General features: G+C 61.0%; 1 protein-coding gene across 1 annotated transcript; it reads right to left on the bottom strand.

Moving 5' to 3' along the window:
* Window positions 1–399: 399 nt before the first annotated feature.
* Window positions 400–10736, bottom strand: PMVK (phosphomevalonate kinase). Its single transcript, XM_036234851.1, has 5 exons — window positions 10483–10736; window positions 8696–8759; window positions 6762–6914; window positions 4291–4420; window positions 400–3570 (listed from the first exon to the last, which is right to left on the bottom strand). Exons 1-5 carry the CDS (start codon window positions 10575–10577, stop codon window positions 3434–3436), a joined length of 579 nt encoding a protein of 192 aa, XP_036090744.1. The 5' UTR covers window positions 10578–10736; the 3' UTR covers window positions 400–3433.
* Window positions 10737–16542: the final 5806 nt, after the last annotated feature.

The following is a 16542-nucleotide window of genomic DNA, read 5'->3' as shown; positions in this document are numbered from 1 at the left end:
GGAAGGCTCGCCGCCGCGGCAACGACCACAGACCTCGGCGCTGGGAAGGGCGGGAGGCACGTGCCGACGAAGGCATCGAGCGCACAGCGTTTCCGGAGGGGAACTTGGCCGTCTCTACCCGAAACAGTCCGTGCCCTCTGACCCAGATTCCCACTCTGGGAGTCACCCTACAGGAACACTCCCACAGATGCACCGAGGAAGATTTACCCAAAAGCATTCATTGCAGCAGCGTTGGTAACGGCAGAAACTGGGGGACCACCCAAACGTCCATAAATAAGAAGCCGACTTACATAAAGTGCAGTATAGCCACTCAGCAGACTATGTACAAGGCAAATTTATGTGTTTTCGTGGAAAGATGTCTAATGTATTTTGATAGAGTAGGAAAGACAAGTTAATGCATTTAAACTTGCATTTTGTCTTTTATTTTAATAGATGACAATTTTAAAAAGGAACTTTCTTAAAAAGCATGAACATGAATTGTAATTTTTTAATGTTTTATATTTACTTTGATTCACATTTTAACAAAAAATTCAAATTCTTCTGAATGCTTTTCGGAAAGTGTTCTTTCCGACGAATTTTTGTCATTTAGATCATTGCTCTCAACAGTGCACAAGTTAGGAAAATCTTAACCAAATCCATGTAATTTGTGATTTTGCTAAAATATAGGTAAAAAAATAAATTTTGTGGAAAATTATATAACTTAGAAATGATATTTGTCTTTATTACTTATCTAATCTTGGCCCATTAAGAGAACACCCAGACATGCACCATAATAATTAAATTCAATCAATTGTCATATTTTTGCCAACTTCGAGTTACATTATTTCCCCATTTTGTCATTATAACGGCATCTCTGTCAAGGTAGGAAGTTAGAATATATTTTATTTAACAGTTTGTTAGTTCCATTTGCGACTTTTAAATATTTTGACATGTAGCACATAGGCCTCTCGCCCCAGCCCCACAAACCTGAGGGGGGGAGGGAGGGGGAGGGAGGGAGGGAGAGAGGGAGGGAGGGGAGGGGCCAGAACCGGTTTGGCGTAATAGAAGCCGAATGCAACTATGTTGCTTTTAGATCGACTCAAGTTCAGCCCTGGGTGGTGCTGGACAGGGAGGCCTGAGCAGTGACCTAGCCTGGGTGTGAGCGAACCCTGCATTGCCCCCTTCCTGCCGCGAGCCCAGCGCCCTCCCGAGTGGGGCCTCCCAGCCGCACCGGTCCTCAGATTTCCTCAGATTCCGAGCCTGCAAGAGCCTGCATGCGGCAGAGGGACTGTGACACACAGTGCCGTTAATGTCCTCCCCGGGACCCTTCCCCAGCACCCAGGGCAGGGCGGCCCCGTTGTCCCTGGTGCTCGCTGAGGGAGGGCAGGTGATGGACGAGGCCGGGTGGACCCCTGGCTGGGCTGCGGGCCCCGCTGGCTCGCTGGGCCAGCACTCACAGGACAAGGCACAGCTCCCGGGACAGCCCGGGCCTGCCGGAGCGATGCCTCCCCAGGCCAGCGGTCCTGAGGCCTCCCGACCATCCCGCGGGAGACCCGAGGGGCCAACACCCCGCACCTCAGGTCCCACGTGCCAGGAAATCCTGAGCTCGAGGGAGGAACGCTGCGGGTGAGGTCTCCGCCCCGCAGACACTGCCTCCGCCGGGGCAGAAACCGGGACACGGGGCGGGCCCTCCTCGTCCGGGACCCCAGCCAGCCTCTGAGGAACAGCAGGTCAAGTCTGTACCCATGTCCCCTCCTCGTCCCCTTCCGGGAAGTGGCCTGTGTGGCCTCCTCTTCCTGGTACAGCTTGACTCGCCCAGACAGGACATGCCAGGTGGCCCAGGCAGGTGGCCTGGCTCCCTGAGGGAAGTGTGGAAAAATCCAGGAGGCAGAGCACCAGGCCGGGTTCCCGAGGGCTCCAGCCGGGCCCTGTCTGCCACCCTCCGACGAAGGGCACAGGCTCACGAAGGGCGGGGGACGAGCCCCAGCTGGGGACTCAGCGGCCCCGGCGCCCGGGCCTGGCGTTGCCGCTGCCACCAGCGGCTGCCTGGCCCGGAACGAGCCGTGCGCTCGCGTCCTCCCCAGGCGAGGCCGCGGGAGGCCGCACACGGGAGCGCTGGGTCAGGTCAGCCCTTCCTCCTTCATTCTCGTTTCCGTTAATCCTCAAAGCTCTCTCCAAGGCTGTACTGAAAACACCCAGCCCGACACCTGGCTGTGGCGGGCGCCCGGCGATCGTCACTCGTCCCCCGCCGTCACCGCCCCAGCTGGGTGCCAGGCTCCGGGGACACAAAGACGAGCAGCTCCGGTCTGGGGGAGAGGTAGGGGCGCACCCCGAGGTGCCGGGGAGCCCAGAGTCAGTGCCATGGAGAGCATCTGCGACTGGCACTCCACAGCGCCCGGGCCAGTGTCGGGGACAGGGGCTCCGGACAGGAGGCGACTGGGCAGCAGCATGTGACGCTCGGCTGGGGTCGCGCTGGCCCCTCATCAGTGAGAACAGAATCTCTGGGAGGAGAATGAGCCCCGGGACTCTGCACCGTACCCGGGTCAGGCGGCCTGTGCTCTGGTCTGAGCACTACGACTTTGCTACCCGCTGACCCTGGGCAAGTCGCTTCACTTTCCCAGGTCCTTGGCAACTGCTGAATGCAGGTGGAGCTACTCCCCCTGCCCCCCGCCCATGTCATGGGGTGGCTGTGAAGAGGCCAGGAGAGGCTTCGACATTGTATGAGGCTCTGTAAGCAAAAGGGGTCAAGCCCAAGGCCCTCCGTGGGGAAGCTGGGGCTCAGTGACGCGACTTGCCCAGGGCCGGCCCGTGGTTATGTGGAGACTCTGACCTCCGGAGCCCCTGCCCCTCTGTGAGACCTCTCTCCCTCTGGGGACTTGCTGTATCAAGCCTCTCCTGAGGCCGTCTCAGAAGATGAGACCCTTGAACCCCAATCTTGTCTCCAACACAAACAGACTCGTTGCCTGAATGGCCCAGGCCGAGGTCACCTCTGCAGGATATGCTCCGGCCCCGGTGGGAGGCAGAGCAGGAACCCACAGCCACCAGGGCAGCCCAGGCCCCTCGGGGTCCCGGGCATGCGGGGCGGGGGCCCAGGAAGTGTGAGCGCCAAGCACGTGCCACCAGGAGGTTTATTGCGTCCCACGCTCTTGCCGGAGCGAGGAGCGGAAAGCACCCCGGGGGCAGTGCGGCCGCCGCGGGCGGATGGGCTGGGCACCCTGGGGACGGTGACTTTTCTGCCTCACGCACAGCCAGTCCCCCCCACTCGGCCCTTTAAGCCTCCTCCAAAGAGGCAGGGCCGTCCAGTCCACAAAGAAGTGAGGTCAGCGAGGCTTCTCGACTCGTCTGCCACCCGCCAGCACCCCAAAACTCCAGCCCGGACCCCGGCCAGTGTCAGCAGCCACAGTCGGAGCCAGCCACCCGGGCCCGGCGGCCCCTGCCGCTCCCGGAACATGGACTACAGCCTGGAGCGGACCAGTTCCAGCAGGTTCTCCAGCTGCTCCTGCAGGTGCCGCTCATCTCCGTGGTTCTCGATGACCCAGTCGAAGTCCCCAAAGTCGTCCAGGCCACACTCTGACTCGACGTCGTCCACCCCTGCGGAGGAGGCACGGCGAGGTCAGGCCGGCTCCGTGTGGACGGACGCCGGGCCGCGGGCGTGGAGGCCGGCTGACCGCAGACGAGCCACAAGGGCACTGCGTTTACTGCACTGCCACTACACCCTCGGTCCCCGGCCTCCTCCTCGGACAATGACAAGGGCGGCCGGCATCACCTGGCAGGTCTGTGGGTCTGTAAGGTGACACACAAAGCTCTTGGCCCCGGCCCGGCCCGTGGACAGTGTCCAGACAACAAGCAGCCCTGGGCGGGGATCGTGCCCCCCGGATCTGAACTCCCCCACGGCACGGTGACTAGGGCAGGAGGGGCCTGAGCTGTGCCTCGGAGCCGCCACAGAGCAGGCTGTGGGCTTGCACCGCCGGGGCCGCCTGCGACGGCTTCCTGCGGTCAGGCCCCACTGGGCTGGGGCCAGGTCCCAGCCAGGCCTCCCGCTGGCCCAAAAAGACAGCCCAGGCAAGGGTCGCAGGCCAAGGTCTCGGCAAGCCTCCACCCCGAGGGCACTGGCCCCCCACTCCGCTCTTTAACCTGGGGCGCCCCTGAGTCCTGGGCCTCAGACCCCCTTCTCTGACCCTTTCCTCGCTGCCCACAGCCTGCTGGGGAGGGCGGATGACCTAAGCACGGGAGCAAGTGGCCTGGTCGACGGGTGGGGTGGCGGCCTGTGCAGCGACCAAGCCTTGGGGACAAGGGTCGTGAGCGGCTCACCTGGCGTGAACACCCAGCCCCGCTGCTGCCGGCTCTGCTCCGAGGCCACCACACGGACCGTCTGCAGCACGGGCCCGAAGGCCTCCTGGAACCACCGGACGTCGGACATCCTCCGTGCGTCACTCACCAGCTGCAGGGGACAGACAGAGACAGGTGAGCCACAGCGCACGGGGCAGCGGCTGCAGGACGGGGCGCCGGGGATGAGAGGGAGCGGGAGACCAGCCCTGCCCTGCACACGCGGGACGACGGCGGAGCTGGTGGGGGTGGACGGAACCCAGGAAAGTGTCGCCTCACTCCCGCCACCACCCGGCCAGCTGGGACGGACGCCTGCCCCTGCCTCCGCAGCCCACTCTCTCTGCCACCCACACACTGCGCTCTGTGGTCAGGCCAGTTCACCGCTGCACAAGAGGCCCAGGCTTCAAAGCCAGCTCAGCCAGTCTGACACACTCGTTTTACACACTAGCGAGCTGAGGCCCAACACAGCCTCCGCCTGGCCCCTGCCCCCCGGCACCTCTTTCGACGGAGACGTGATTCCCGTCAGCCCTCTGCCCAGGACCTCTCAGAGGCTCGCACCATCCCGCTGAGACGCGGAGCTCCCACCCCAGCGACAAGGCCCTGCGAGGAGCAGCCCCTTCCCGCCGTCACCCCTCACGCACCCTCCGCAGCCGGCCGGCCCGGCCGTGGTCACGCACGCCAGCCGGGGACCCCCTCAGGGCCGCGGCGCGTGCAGCTCCCTCACGGGGCAGAGACCGCGCGGAGGTCTCTGCTCACACGTCACCTGCCGCCGGGCGCCTGTCCCGTCCCTCTCGATGCTGATACACTGTTCATGTTCCTCTGAGCACGCGGCGCTCTGAACGCCACCCCTGGTTACGAGCGAGTGAGCGAGCGTGTGCCCCGTCTGTCTGCCGCAGCCGGCCGGCCCCACAAGGCAGGGGCCGTGGGCTCGCTCACTGCTGCGCGGATGCCGGAGCACATGGCCTGAGTGCACGGAGCTGCGCAGAGGCCAGCTGCTCCGGTCCATGCAGCCGCCACGTCCATTCACTCGGTTACCTGGCGAGTGCACGGCAAGCACCTGCCGTGTGCCAGCTGCCGGGGACAGGGCTGAGCCACGCAGACCTGCTGCTCGCCTTCTCGGGGCCTCAGGTCTTGGGGAGACAGACGCGGAGCAAGCAGCTCCACGGGTCGCCGCGTAATCGGGGTGCACTTCAACAAGCTCCTCAACCGCAGCCCTGCTCAAACGAACTCCTCCCCACACCTGTCCCTCCCACACCTTCCTTGTCTCAGAAAATGACAACTGTCTTTGTCCAGCTGCTCAGAACCCGATCCCTGGCCGCGTCTGGCCCTGCAAACCCCGCAGGCAATGCACCGGTACGCCCCACTGGCTCCGCATTCAAGGCGTTTGCAGAAACCCCGCTCCCCGCCGCGGCGCTCCAAGCCGGCCCCGCCACTCCACACCACCCCCCGCCCCTCGGCAGACCGCACCTCGACTCTGCTCAGAGCCCTCCACGGAGAGGAGCCCCCTGCCACACGCAGGAAGACCTAGGCTCTTCCAAAGAAGCTGCATGGCCTGACCTCCACTCCTGCCACTCACCCGTCCCCACAGACTCCCACTCGGCTCACCCCCTCACCTGCCTCAGACCCTGCCCAGATGTCCCCTCGGGGCCCTCCTGCCACCCCGGATAGAGCAGCAGCCCGGACCCCCTCAGGGCCTGGCCTGCCTGGCTTTGCCCCTCAGTATCTTTCTCTACCTGACAGGCTCTGTATCAATTTAGGGCCTGACTCCCTCTCTCCCCAGCTCCAGTGTGTACACTCCCGGGGGGTGGGGGCGTCACCGCGGGCTTGCACTGACGTGTCCCCAAGTCACCAGGCCTCACCCCGGAGGTGATGCTGGAAAAGGGTAAGGTGAACCTGACAGCGAGCACCGCCCAAGACCCAGGCGTCGGGAAGGCCTCGCCCAGGCGCCGCGAGAGCCGAGCCCGAGCCAGCGCGGGGAGGGGGTGGGGGGGTGGCAGAGCAAGGGCCGTGAGGCAGCGGAGGGCCAGGTGCAGAGGCCCCGATTCCAGAAGGAACTCAGGTTGTCTGTGGAACGGGAAGGAGGCCAGCGCAGCTGCAGCTCAAGGAGCCCTTTGGCGGACAGGGCGGCGGGGCCAGCGCTCCAGGCCCGGAAGCCCACGGAAGGGTTTCGATTGTTCGTCAGGTCGGTGGGACGAAGGGCCCTCAGCGGAGGGGCGGCGTGACTCGGTTTGTGCCTCTAAAACTCACTCTGGCTGCCACGTGGTGAATGCATCAGCAGAGACAAGGGCTGAAGCCGGGGCCAGTGTGGGGGCTCCTGCGATTGTCCGGGGGCCAGACGGTGGGGGCTGGACACGGGAGGTTGCCATGGAAACAGAGGCACGGACCCGCCTGAGAGTCACCCGGGGAAAGGCAGGCCGGCGGCCGGTGTTCTCGGTGCCGCCGCCCCACACTCTTACCCAGACCGGCTGGGAGACGCCTTCCACCGCCTTCCTGCAGAAGAAGCCGGGGTCGGCCTGGCGCCTCTGCTCGCTCCACAGGATCATGTCCCGCCGGTAGGCCTCCTTATAGGCGCTGGCGTCCAGGAGCCTCTGGAAGTCCAAGCCGTGCTCCTGCCCGAAGCACACTGCGTCTGCATCCCCAGCCTCGCCACCTCCCTGGTCCCGCCTTAAGCAGGGGAGGGCCACGCCTGCCCTCGCCTGCCCTCGCCCAGGACCACAGGAGGACTCAGGGGTCCCGCCAGGACAGAGGCCCGCAAGGGCATGGGCTCAGGACACGGGCGGACGGAAGAACGGTCTCGGGAAAACCCAGAAATTGTTCCACTCAGCCTTTTAAATGTGTAGTGTGATTTCGTTTTTTCGGTTCGGTTTGGTTTGGTTGGGTTGGGTTTTTCTGCAACAGTTTTACCTTCCCAATTATTTCTGGCTTACACTGATCCTGAAATTCGTTTGTCTCCCCTGGGCACAGGCTTAGCCTTCAATTAAAGTGGGAAATTGAAACACAGGGCGTCCCCTATCCCCCACTACCTCCTCTGGCATAGTTCGCCCCCACCCCAAAGCCCCGGAGGCTGGCTTCCCAGACTCGCCCCTCCCCCACCCCCCCATCCCCAGGTCCCTGGCACCTTTGCTGAGCCAGCACCACGCCCCCTGGCTGCGGGCACTCCTGCCCCCAACACACTCACCCAGAGGACCCCAGGGACAGGAGGGGCTGCTCTGATGCCCTGGGGAGCAGCATCCAGGCCCCGCCTCTGTTTTAAGGCGGGTGGCTCCCAGCCTGTCTGCTGAGTACTGGAACTTCTGTGTCCAAAGCTTCCAACTAAAACAGCTGTGAAGCCCTATGACCCTGTTGTCCCCAGCGTCCCCCGGCTGCCAGTCTGTGGGCAGGTCCACTTGGCCGCTGGGAGAGGACCCAGCAGCACGGCGGGAAGCTTCCCCTGGGGTCAGGGCTGTCCCACAAAAGGGGGCAAGTTCATCTGGTGTGGCCCCAGGAGGCCAGGCTCAGGCTAAGTGACCAAGGCTCCAGGAGCACAGGTGCCGGACGGGGGCACCTGGAGGTCACGGACAGAAGTGCAGGCGACCAGGGGGTTTCGCTGTGTGAGAACCTCACCCTCACACCCCATCTGAGTTTCTGTGGAGCTTTTACAAGCCTATTTTAACAACCCTATTTAGTTTTTTTGAAATCCACATGGTTCAAAGTTCAAACCACAGACACTCACTTACAGTGAAAAATCTCTCTCCCAACCCAGTCCCCCAGCCGCACAGCCCCTTCCCTGGAGGCCACCAGTGGTACAGTCGCCTGGGTGGCCTTCTCCGCCTTTAACACACCCCAAGCACCAGGAACAAGGTTCAACACCAAACGCATACCCTATAAACATCTGTTGGATGGCTGAGTATATGAGCACATATGTTTACAGGTTTCCCCCGTCTTTATACAAATGTAGCATTCTCTAGACCCTGTTCCAGTCTCGCTTGTTTGCTTGTTTTTCTCTTAATAACATATCTTGCACACTTGTGCGACTGAATTTCTAAGGGGAGCTGCCGGGGTTGTGGCCGGCCGCCGGGGCGGTGATGGGTGGCGTCCTGCCTCCTGAGCAAGGGGACCCGTGCAGACCCTCACCCGTTCCACAGCACGGAGCTGCCCACCCGCCTGTCCCGGGCGCACTGTCTTGGGCGTGCCCTGGGGAGGGGGCCTGAAGTGCCTGAGGCCAGTGGGAAAGGAGGAGAAACAGGAACACGCCCCCAAAAGGCCCACCCACAGAAAACCGAGAGGTGGCCACCACCCTGCCAACAGTGGTCAAAGGGACCCTGCTAGCGACTGAAGCGACAGCCACAGCAACCCAAGCCGGGGAGCGGGCTCCTTCCGACCCACCAGGTGCCACCAAGCCGCCACCTACCTGAGCGTACTGCTTCTTGAGAGGCCTCGACAGCTGGAGGACAGCACAGACGTCAGCCCCGAGTCTGAGGGACAGGAAGGCCCAAGCCGGTTACCCGGAGCTCCCAGGCCCCCGGGGGGAGCCCCGAGGCCTAGGGCGACGTCTAACCTTGTCAGGCCTCAACTTCCCTGATCCCATTTTCTCATCTGTAAAACGGGGGTACTGTTTCTGTTCTGTCTCCCACAGGATTATCATGCAACTCGAATGTGAAAGAGCTTGAAACTCACAGTAAGAGGAATAAAATTATAATTACAGCAAGAACATCCAGGCCTGGCGACCCTCTGGCCAGGTTCGTTCCTGCTGGCCCCCTGACCTAGCAACGCTGGCAGCGGTATCTCGGTCTCAGCTGACTAGGCCACCAAACATCAATCATTCACTCACCAAGTTCGGTTAACTCAACCAACCTTTCACTCACTGTACGGTGCTGTGTGCTAATTGTCACTACAACACTGACATGTCACATGGGCCTCCTTATTTCCACTTTGCAGCTGAGGATACTGAGGCTGAGTGAGAACTGACTTGCCCAGAGCAACATGCCAAGTGATGAAGCAAGTTTTGGTAAAATAAAAACAGCAGCCAACATCCAGTCCGCGCACCTTCACTAAGTATCAGAAATCTTTCTACGTCCTTTACGTATATTGCCTCATTAATCCTCAACATGACCTTATTAACACCCCCATCCTACGGATGGCAAAACTGAGGCACGGAATGGATAAGAAACGAACAAGATCACAAACTAGTAAGTGGTGAGTCAGGCTCTGAATCCCAATCTTATTCCGGACTGTGCTTCGAACCACAATGTGACTTCTGCCTCTGGGGCGAAGGAGAAATGCAACTTGGGAAAAGGTGGTGGACACCTGGTGAAAGGTTCAGATGGTGACCTCTGCCCTGGTCCCCCGCAACCTCTCCGAAGCCCTGCAGTGCCCAAACGCAGCCTCCGCGGACCCCCGCCACACTGGTCTTCAAGAGGAGCCAAGCCCCGCTCTGCTTTCTCCCTGGTCCTCTACTCCCCCAGCCCATGAGTCACCAAAATGCCCCCACACAGGACCCCTCGCTTTGAGAGAAAACAGACAGAAAGGTATTACTCGGGGAGGCAGTGAGGTAGAGCAGAAAGAACCCGTTCCTCAGAGCTAGACTGAAGCTTAATTTGAGTCCTAGATCTGCGGATGACTTTGTGACCCCGGCAAGTTTGGATTTTGTTTTCATTTTTGTTTCTTAACTTTACAGAGCCTCGGTTTCCTCATTGTGAAATGGGGCTATTGACTAATTATAAACCACATGGTACCTAACAAAGAGACTTTGAGAATTAAATATACACAAGATAAAGCCTGAGAAACAACCAACCCCAGCTGTTAAGTGGTGTGCTGGGCGAGGGTTTGTTTTTAGAGTCAGACACAACTGGTGTGTGGTCTTAGGCAAATCCTTTACCTGTGACTCAGTTTCCCCACCTGTGACAGTTATTGCCCAACACTGCCGCGTGGATTACGAACGGTATACAAAAAGTGCCCTTAATGCTTCTTGGCGAAAGAGAGAGCTAGAGCTTACAATCTTTGCAAGAAGAGGTCGCCTGGTTCTCCGGGGTGGGCGTGCGTGGACGGCTGTTTTACGTGCTGGGGACAACCCCGCACCTCCCGCCGCCCCGTGCTCCTCCCGCCCCTCAACCGGGGCACCCGACTCCAGACGGAACTCACTCCATCACACCCCCGGGATCACGTGATGCGGCAAGTCCTCCCCCACCCCACTGACACCTGCTCTGCAGCGCCTCGGTCACGAAGTCCTTCCCGGATTTCCTCTTCCCGCTGAAGAGCAGCACCAGCCGCGGGCCGCCTCCCACCGGGGCCATGGTGACCCCTCGCTGGGCGATCCCTAAAGATCGCCACCGGCTCCCAGCCCTTAAATCCGAACGCCGGCGCGAAGTGGACGCCGCCACGAGGCGGGGCGGCGACGGGGACGGCGCCCGCGCGCGTCCCCTCCGCAGCGGAGCGGGGCGCCGCCAGCCCGCACACGGCTCCCGCACCTTTTAATTAACGTCCACACAAATGCCGTGAGGATCCCAGAGGGTCGGCCCCGCGGCGGCCCGCTCCGCCTGAGGAAGGGGCGCCCCTCCCGGCGCTCGTTTGGAACCGTCCGGCCCCGCCCAGCGCGTGACGTCACAGCCCCGCCTCCTCAGCCGACGGGCGCTGCGCCGGGATTGGACGCAACTATTTTCCGCCCAGGGGAGGCGATATCTTAAAGTCGCCTGACGCGAACTTCACATTCCTTGCACACAGCCCTAAAGATATTATGGAAGAAGGGAACGAACGTGACCGTGCGGAAGAGGTTTTCCAAACTGCCTTTCTGGTTGCTCGTTTCGATGCATGAGCTCAAACAAATCTGTCGTTGCCCCACAGTGAAAATGGGTCCTCCCGGAGGGCCCGCCGAGGACGGATCTGGGGACTTCGCTCTGGGGCGCTGGACCTAGTCGAACGCGCTGTTTCATTGTTAAGCAGGGTTTTTATAACCGGACCCGCCGCCAAAGTCCCGCCCTTTAAGCCCAGTGGAAAGGTTAACGTCGCTTTTCTAACCGCAGCCTCCTCTCCAAAGGTTTTCGAAAGCGAGAGTTTGGAATGACGTGGGTGACATCAATAGTGTAGGTGAAACGGGGGCCTTGAAGCCACCCCTGGACGATCTTACCTAGTTTTATCCGGAGCCCAGCTCCCAGCCGGGGTTCAGGGGCGGAAGTAGGGGCTGGTGGTCCGTCCCCTCCCTGAATTCCCGGTCCTGCCCACAGCCGCTGACCGCCGGTGCCGGCTGGGTAAGCGGAGTCGTTCTGACTCGCTGTCCTGCGTCTCCGAGCTTGTCAAAACAGAGCCAGTAGCCGTCAACTGTCTCCGTTTTAGGAGCTCTAAGGTCATGCGGAGAGAAAAAGTGAGGTGTGGAGGTCTGCTTTGAGAAATCATTAATTCCCTGAAAAGCGAAAAGACGGCACAGAAGCTAAGGAAGGAGCCGTCAACGGTCAGATGCAAAAAGAACGGACTGCACGAAGGGCTTTTTTTTTTTTTTCCTTAACGCAACTCTCTAAAGGGCTGCAACCATCAATGCACTTAGAATGCAGCGCGGCGTGGAGTTTAATCCCAGCTTTGACGCTGCAGGGATGTGACCTTTAGCAAATGCTCTGACTTCCGTCCTTGATAACGCCCACTTCACAGGGTTGCACTAGGTAGGAAATGAGGAAAATGCACGGTGAAAGACAGTTTAAATACTTTGTGGATTCAAAGTGTCATCCAAACGTGGGGTTGTTATTTACTCTGAGCACTTTGTGGTTTTAGAGTTCATGACTGAACACAGGATCAGATTTTCCAGCTCACCTTCAAAGAGCATTTATTTGGGATTCCGCAAAAAGCCCAAACGCCACCTCTGCCCTCAGAGACTGGAAGGGTGAATGTCATTCACACTCCTGCTTCCTTGAGTCACCACAAGGAGGGACTCGGGACTTCCTCTCACAGTCGCCTCCGCCTGCCACCCCCCAGCCTGACCACACCCCTGACCCCCCTCCCCGTGGGCGGGGAGCTCCCTGGTACCCCGCTGTTGACCAGAAATGTGGTAGCTTCTCCTCAGGAGGTTCCTCTGCTCCCTAAGCAGCCCTCAGCCAAACCCACATGGAGGCTCTCTATGCTCCCCCGCCCTGACTGCTCAGCAGAAACTCTGGATCTGTCTGTGGCCCCCCACCCCCCACCCCACCCCATTCAGCTCCCAGACCACTATTCCCCTGCCCCTTGGAAACCGGCTGAAGGCTCAGCCCACCTGGCCAGCCCGCCCTCCTCCCCTGTCAGGATTGCCAACCATAGGTCCTGAGACTTGGCCTCATTTACTGAGACTTGGCCACTGGCTCCTGGTCTTTTCCACCCGGATCCTGTCGTCTTTCTCAGTGACTTCACCGCCCCCCCCCGCCCACTCCCTTCCCCGACCAGTCCACCCAACTCTGACCACTCGGTGCCTTGGACACAGATGTCCTCCTCCCGTCCTCAGACCGGCTCCCGTAGACACGCCCTGGGCCTTGTCATCCCCAGAAGCCATTCGACCTGCACATTCTCACAGTCAGCCACACTCCCCTCCACGGTCACTCGTTCAAATACCGCCCAGAGCAGTGCTTCGCTCCCAGGGTCGCCACTAGCCCGTGAAGCTCTTTGTATTATACGACACCTGCTCTCCTTCCTGTCACAAGCAAGGGGACGTCAAATAAGTGGAGACGTGTGGAAAGCCTTTGCAAGCTGTACAGGGCTGCATAAATGCGAGCCATTATTTTGGGGGGAGAAGGGCTGGTCTGAGGGCCGGGGTGCTGCTGAGAATGAGGTGGGAAAGGGGGGGAGGAGCACGGTTGTCTGATGAGAACAAGACACCCTGGAAAGGCGGGCACAGGGGTCTTGGGGACTGACATCAGAAGCCCCAGAGGTGCCAGACCCCTTCCCCTGATGGGGTCTGGAAGACGATGATTGTGGAGCCCTATGCAGGCCTATGCTGGCCCCAGAGGTCTGGAACGCAGTCGTCCCTGAGAGTCGCCTCTCACTAACGGGGCAGACCACCTAAAGAGAGGCGTGCCTCACTGACGCAGAGGACAGTGTGGCGACCAGGTCGAGGCCTGAGTGACGGAAGCCTGCTCACTGTCTTAGCACCCAGACACGGTTCATGCCTGCAGGCCACCGCTCCTGCAGCTCAGAGCCTCGACGAGGTCTCAGCCCTGAGGACCCCACAAAGTGCCCTTCTGGCTGCATGAGCACGGCCCTGGCCTCCTAGCTCTCCCCAAAGAGCCCCCATTCATGGATTGCTCATTCATTCAACAATCAGCCACGGAGCGCTCGCTCACCCTGTGCCCAGCTTCTGTCCCTCCTGCTGCTGCCCCCCTGTGGCCACCAGAGGTCTCTGCAGACAGAGCCCTGAGAGACGTCACTGCTGGGGACAGCGAGAGAAAACCTGCCGGGTAGCGAGCGGCTCCTCCAGACCTCGTCTCACAGCCTAAATGCCGAGCTCGACGAGCCAGAGAGAGAAGGGGTGGGGAGGGGGAAATGGGGGGCTCTCAGTCAGGGGTCAGCAGCCGTGGGCTCTGGCCTCCTCTCTCCCTAGCAAGCTTTGTGACCCCGGACAGATCGCTTCCTCGCTGGGCCCGTTTCCACCCGTGAACAACACAGGAGGAGGTTCTGATACTCTTGAAGGACCGTTCGGGAATGACCTGCTCCGACCCACAAGCCGGGGCCGTCCAGGGCCGGGTGCCCAGGGGGCCGACATGGGGGCACGGAGGCTCGCGGAGGGGGAGTCAGCTAAAGGGACGCAGAGAGGGGCCCTCGGATGCCGCCTCCAGCATCCCGGTCTGCTGGCAGGGAGGGCAGGCGTGAGCGGCAGTACCGCACATGTCGAACGTCCACTGGTGTCCTGAGGGCTGCCCGGGGCCCAGCCTTCGTCACTGTCACTGTCCAGCTGTGACAGGACCCCGAGCAAGTCACCTCCTCTCTCTCAGTTTCTTCGTCTGTAAAATGGGGACGTTTATGGCCATCACTCCCTGGAGGTCTGCCTCTCATTGAGATAAAAGGCGGGGCCACTCTGAAGAGTTGGTGGCCCAGTCCGCGGGGGTTGTGGGGTGGCCGTTTCTTCGCAGGTTTCTGCACTGGTCCCTCTTTATGAAGCCACATCGGCGGGTCCCAGGGCACAGCCCAGACAAGCAGGCATTTCTGCGGCTCTGCTTGGCCCTCGGGCAACTGGCCTTCCAGGTCACCACGTAACATGTCCCTCTGCACAGCACAAGCCTTCAGGTTTCTGCCTGTCCCGCCCGGCCCCGTGACCTGTCTCTCTGGCTCGGAAAGGATCACTCCCTTCTCCCCTCAGGCTCAGTCAGGGCAGAAGGCTAATGCTGGTGAGCATTTCTCCAAATGGCTTCTGTCCTGGACAGGAGCGGAGGGGGGTGCGGGGTGGGGGGGCATGACGAGACACGTAGGAGCAGAGAGGGCTGTGCTGGAGGGCTGCTCGTCCCCACCCCACATCCTGCAAATCAGGCCCAGCAGCTTCCCGCCCCCCCCCCCCAGAACCAGCTCGGCCCCTCCTCCTTCCCCAGCAGCGCGGGAGGATGCCGTCATCCCTGCCCACCCCCGCCAGGAGGCTGGGAGCTGAGGGCGTCCTTGACTTCTGGGCCTCCTCTGTCCTTGTCCCGTCCAAGGCCAGCCCATGCTAACTCTGTGATCTAAATCAGGCCTCCCGGGGCCCTGGCTGACGCCTCCAATTTCACATCGCTTCAGTCCACCCTTCTGGCCACCAGCGACACAGCGTCCCTCATCCCTTGACCCTTGCCCCCCGAAGGCCTTCAGGGGCACCCCTCCCCGTTTCCTGTGGTAAAGCTCCCCCTTAGACATGCCCTGGCTTGTGGGAGGGTCTGCTTCCTCCTGAAGGTGAAATTAGCCCTCTGGCCACCGGGCTGTTCCGTCCTCCCCTGAGGCCTCAGTCCACACCCCATCTGAAGTCCCCTCCCCCACTGCAAATCCTGTTGTCCTTGGGAGTCCAGCTCAGAGGCCACTGCTCCTCCCTCTTCACCTCCTCAGCGGACTCCTCCTTGGCATCATTAAGAGATACTTTTAAAATTCTGCTTTCTGTCGAACCGATAGAGTTCACCTCAGGGACAGGGATTGGGGTCCCCTCAGCACCTACCTGTGCTGGGACTTGAAGGCTGGTTCACCGTCTCTTCCCTCCCAGCTGCTGCTGCAGGTTTGGGGACCAACACCCTCTCTTCCCACGTCAGTAGCTCACAGAGGCCCCCCCCCCCCGCTGTCCCCTTAGGGCATAAGTAAAGTTAAAATAAATACTGTCATTACAGTATTCTGTAGCTTAAAAACACTTCCGTTTATCTTTGAGTGACTTATTTTATCCTCACAATGACCTACCAAGGGGCTATCTACCGTTTCCACTTTAATGAAAAAGCTGAGCCCTCAGGTGCCGGGGGCGTCTTGCCCAAGGCCCTAGGCCGGCCGCTGACTCGGTTTCGGATCCCAAGGCCTGCCCAGGCCAAAAGTCTAGTTAGCCTGGAGCTGGGCCCGGTCTCCCTGGGGCCCAGAATAAAGAGCAGCGAGTGAGGAGGGGGCCTGCTTTTGTCCTACACGGGCAGGGCCAAGGTCCGCCAAAGCGACCGGCAGCGACCTTAAGGGCGGACCAGCAAGGGGGGCGGGGGGGGGAGGGCAGGGAACTCAGACAATGCGAGGAGGACTGGAGAGAGAGGCTTCTGCGGCGGCTCAGGGGGCCGGGTGGCCAGTGCGAGGTGGGGGGGAGGAGGGACCTGTTGTCGCTAGCTTTAGGGCAATCCCCCCCAGCCCCGCCCCCCGCAGTGTCCCTGATCCGCTGTGAGCACGTGCAGTGTGGTGGGATCAGGAGCATCTGTGGCTCAGAACAAGACAGGATGCGAAGTCCCTGCGCCAGGGTGGCCCTGGGAGGTTCCCATGGCAACAGCCAGCCAGGCCAGCGTCTGTCCCCGGGCCTAGCACGGGGAGGGGGTCTTGGAACAGTTCTCATAAGGAACACATGCCTCTGACCCCCTAGGAGCTTCCGGTGACCCACCACCAAATTCTAGCCACCGCCCCGCCCCATCACCACAGGGTGGGTGGGAGAGGAAGCAGTGGGGAGAGGTGGGGGCCAGGTGGACCTGGGGCCAGGGGGACCGGGAGAGCCGGGGGCATCGGGGAGAAGGCTGAGCCGAGCGCAGCGGGGAGGGTGCCTGGAGCCGCCCAGAGGGGGCCGAGGCTGACGAACGAGGGGAGGGAGAGGGGCCACGGGGGGCAGCAGGGAAGGGAGTGCCG

This window comes from Rousettus aegyptiacus, unplaced genomic scaffold (genome assembly GCF_014176215.1).
Source record: "Rousettus aegyptiacus isolate mRouAeg1 unplaced genomic scaffold, mRouAeg1.p scaffold_m13_p_17, whole genome shotgun sequence".
Lineage (NCBI taxonomy): Eukaryota > Metazoa > Chordata > Mammalia > Chiroptera > Pteropodidae > Rousettus > Rousettus aegyptiacus.
This window is presented reverse-complemented; position numbering and strand designations above follow the sequence as displayed.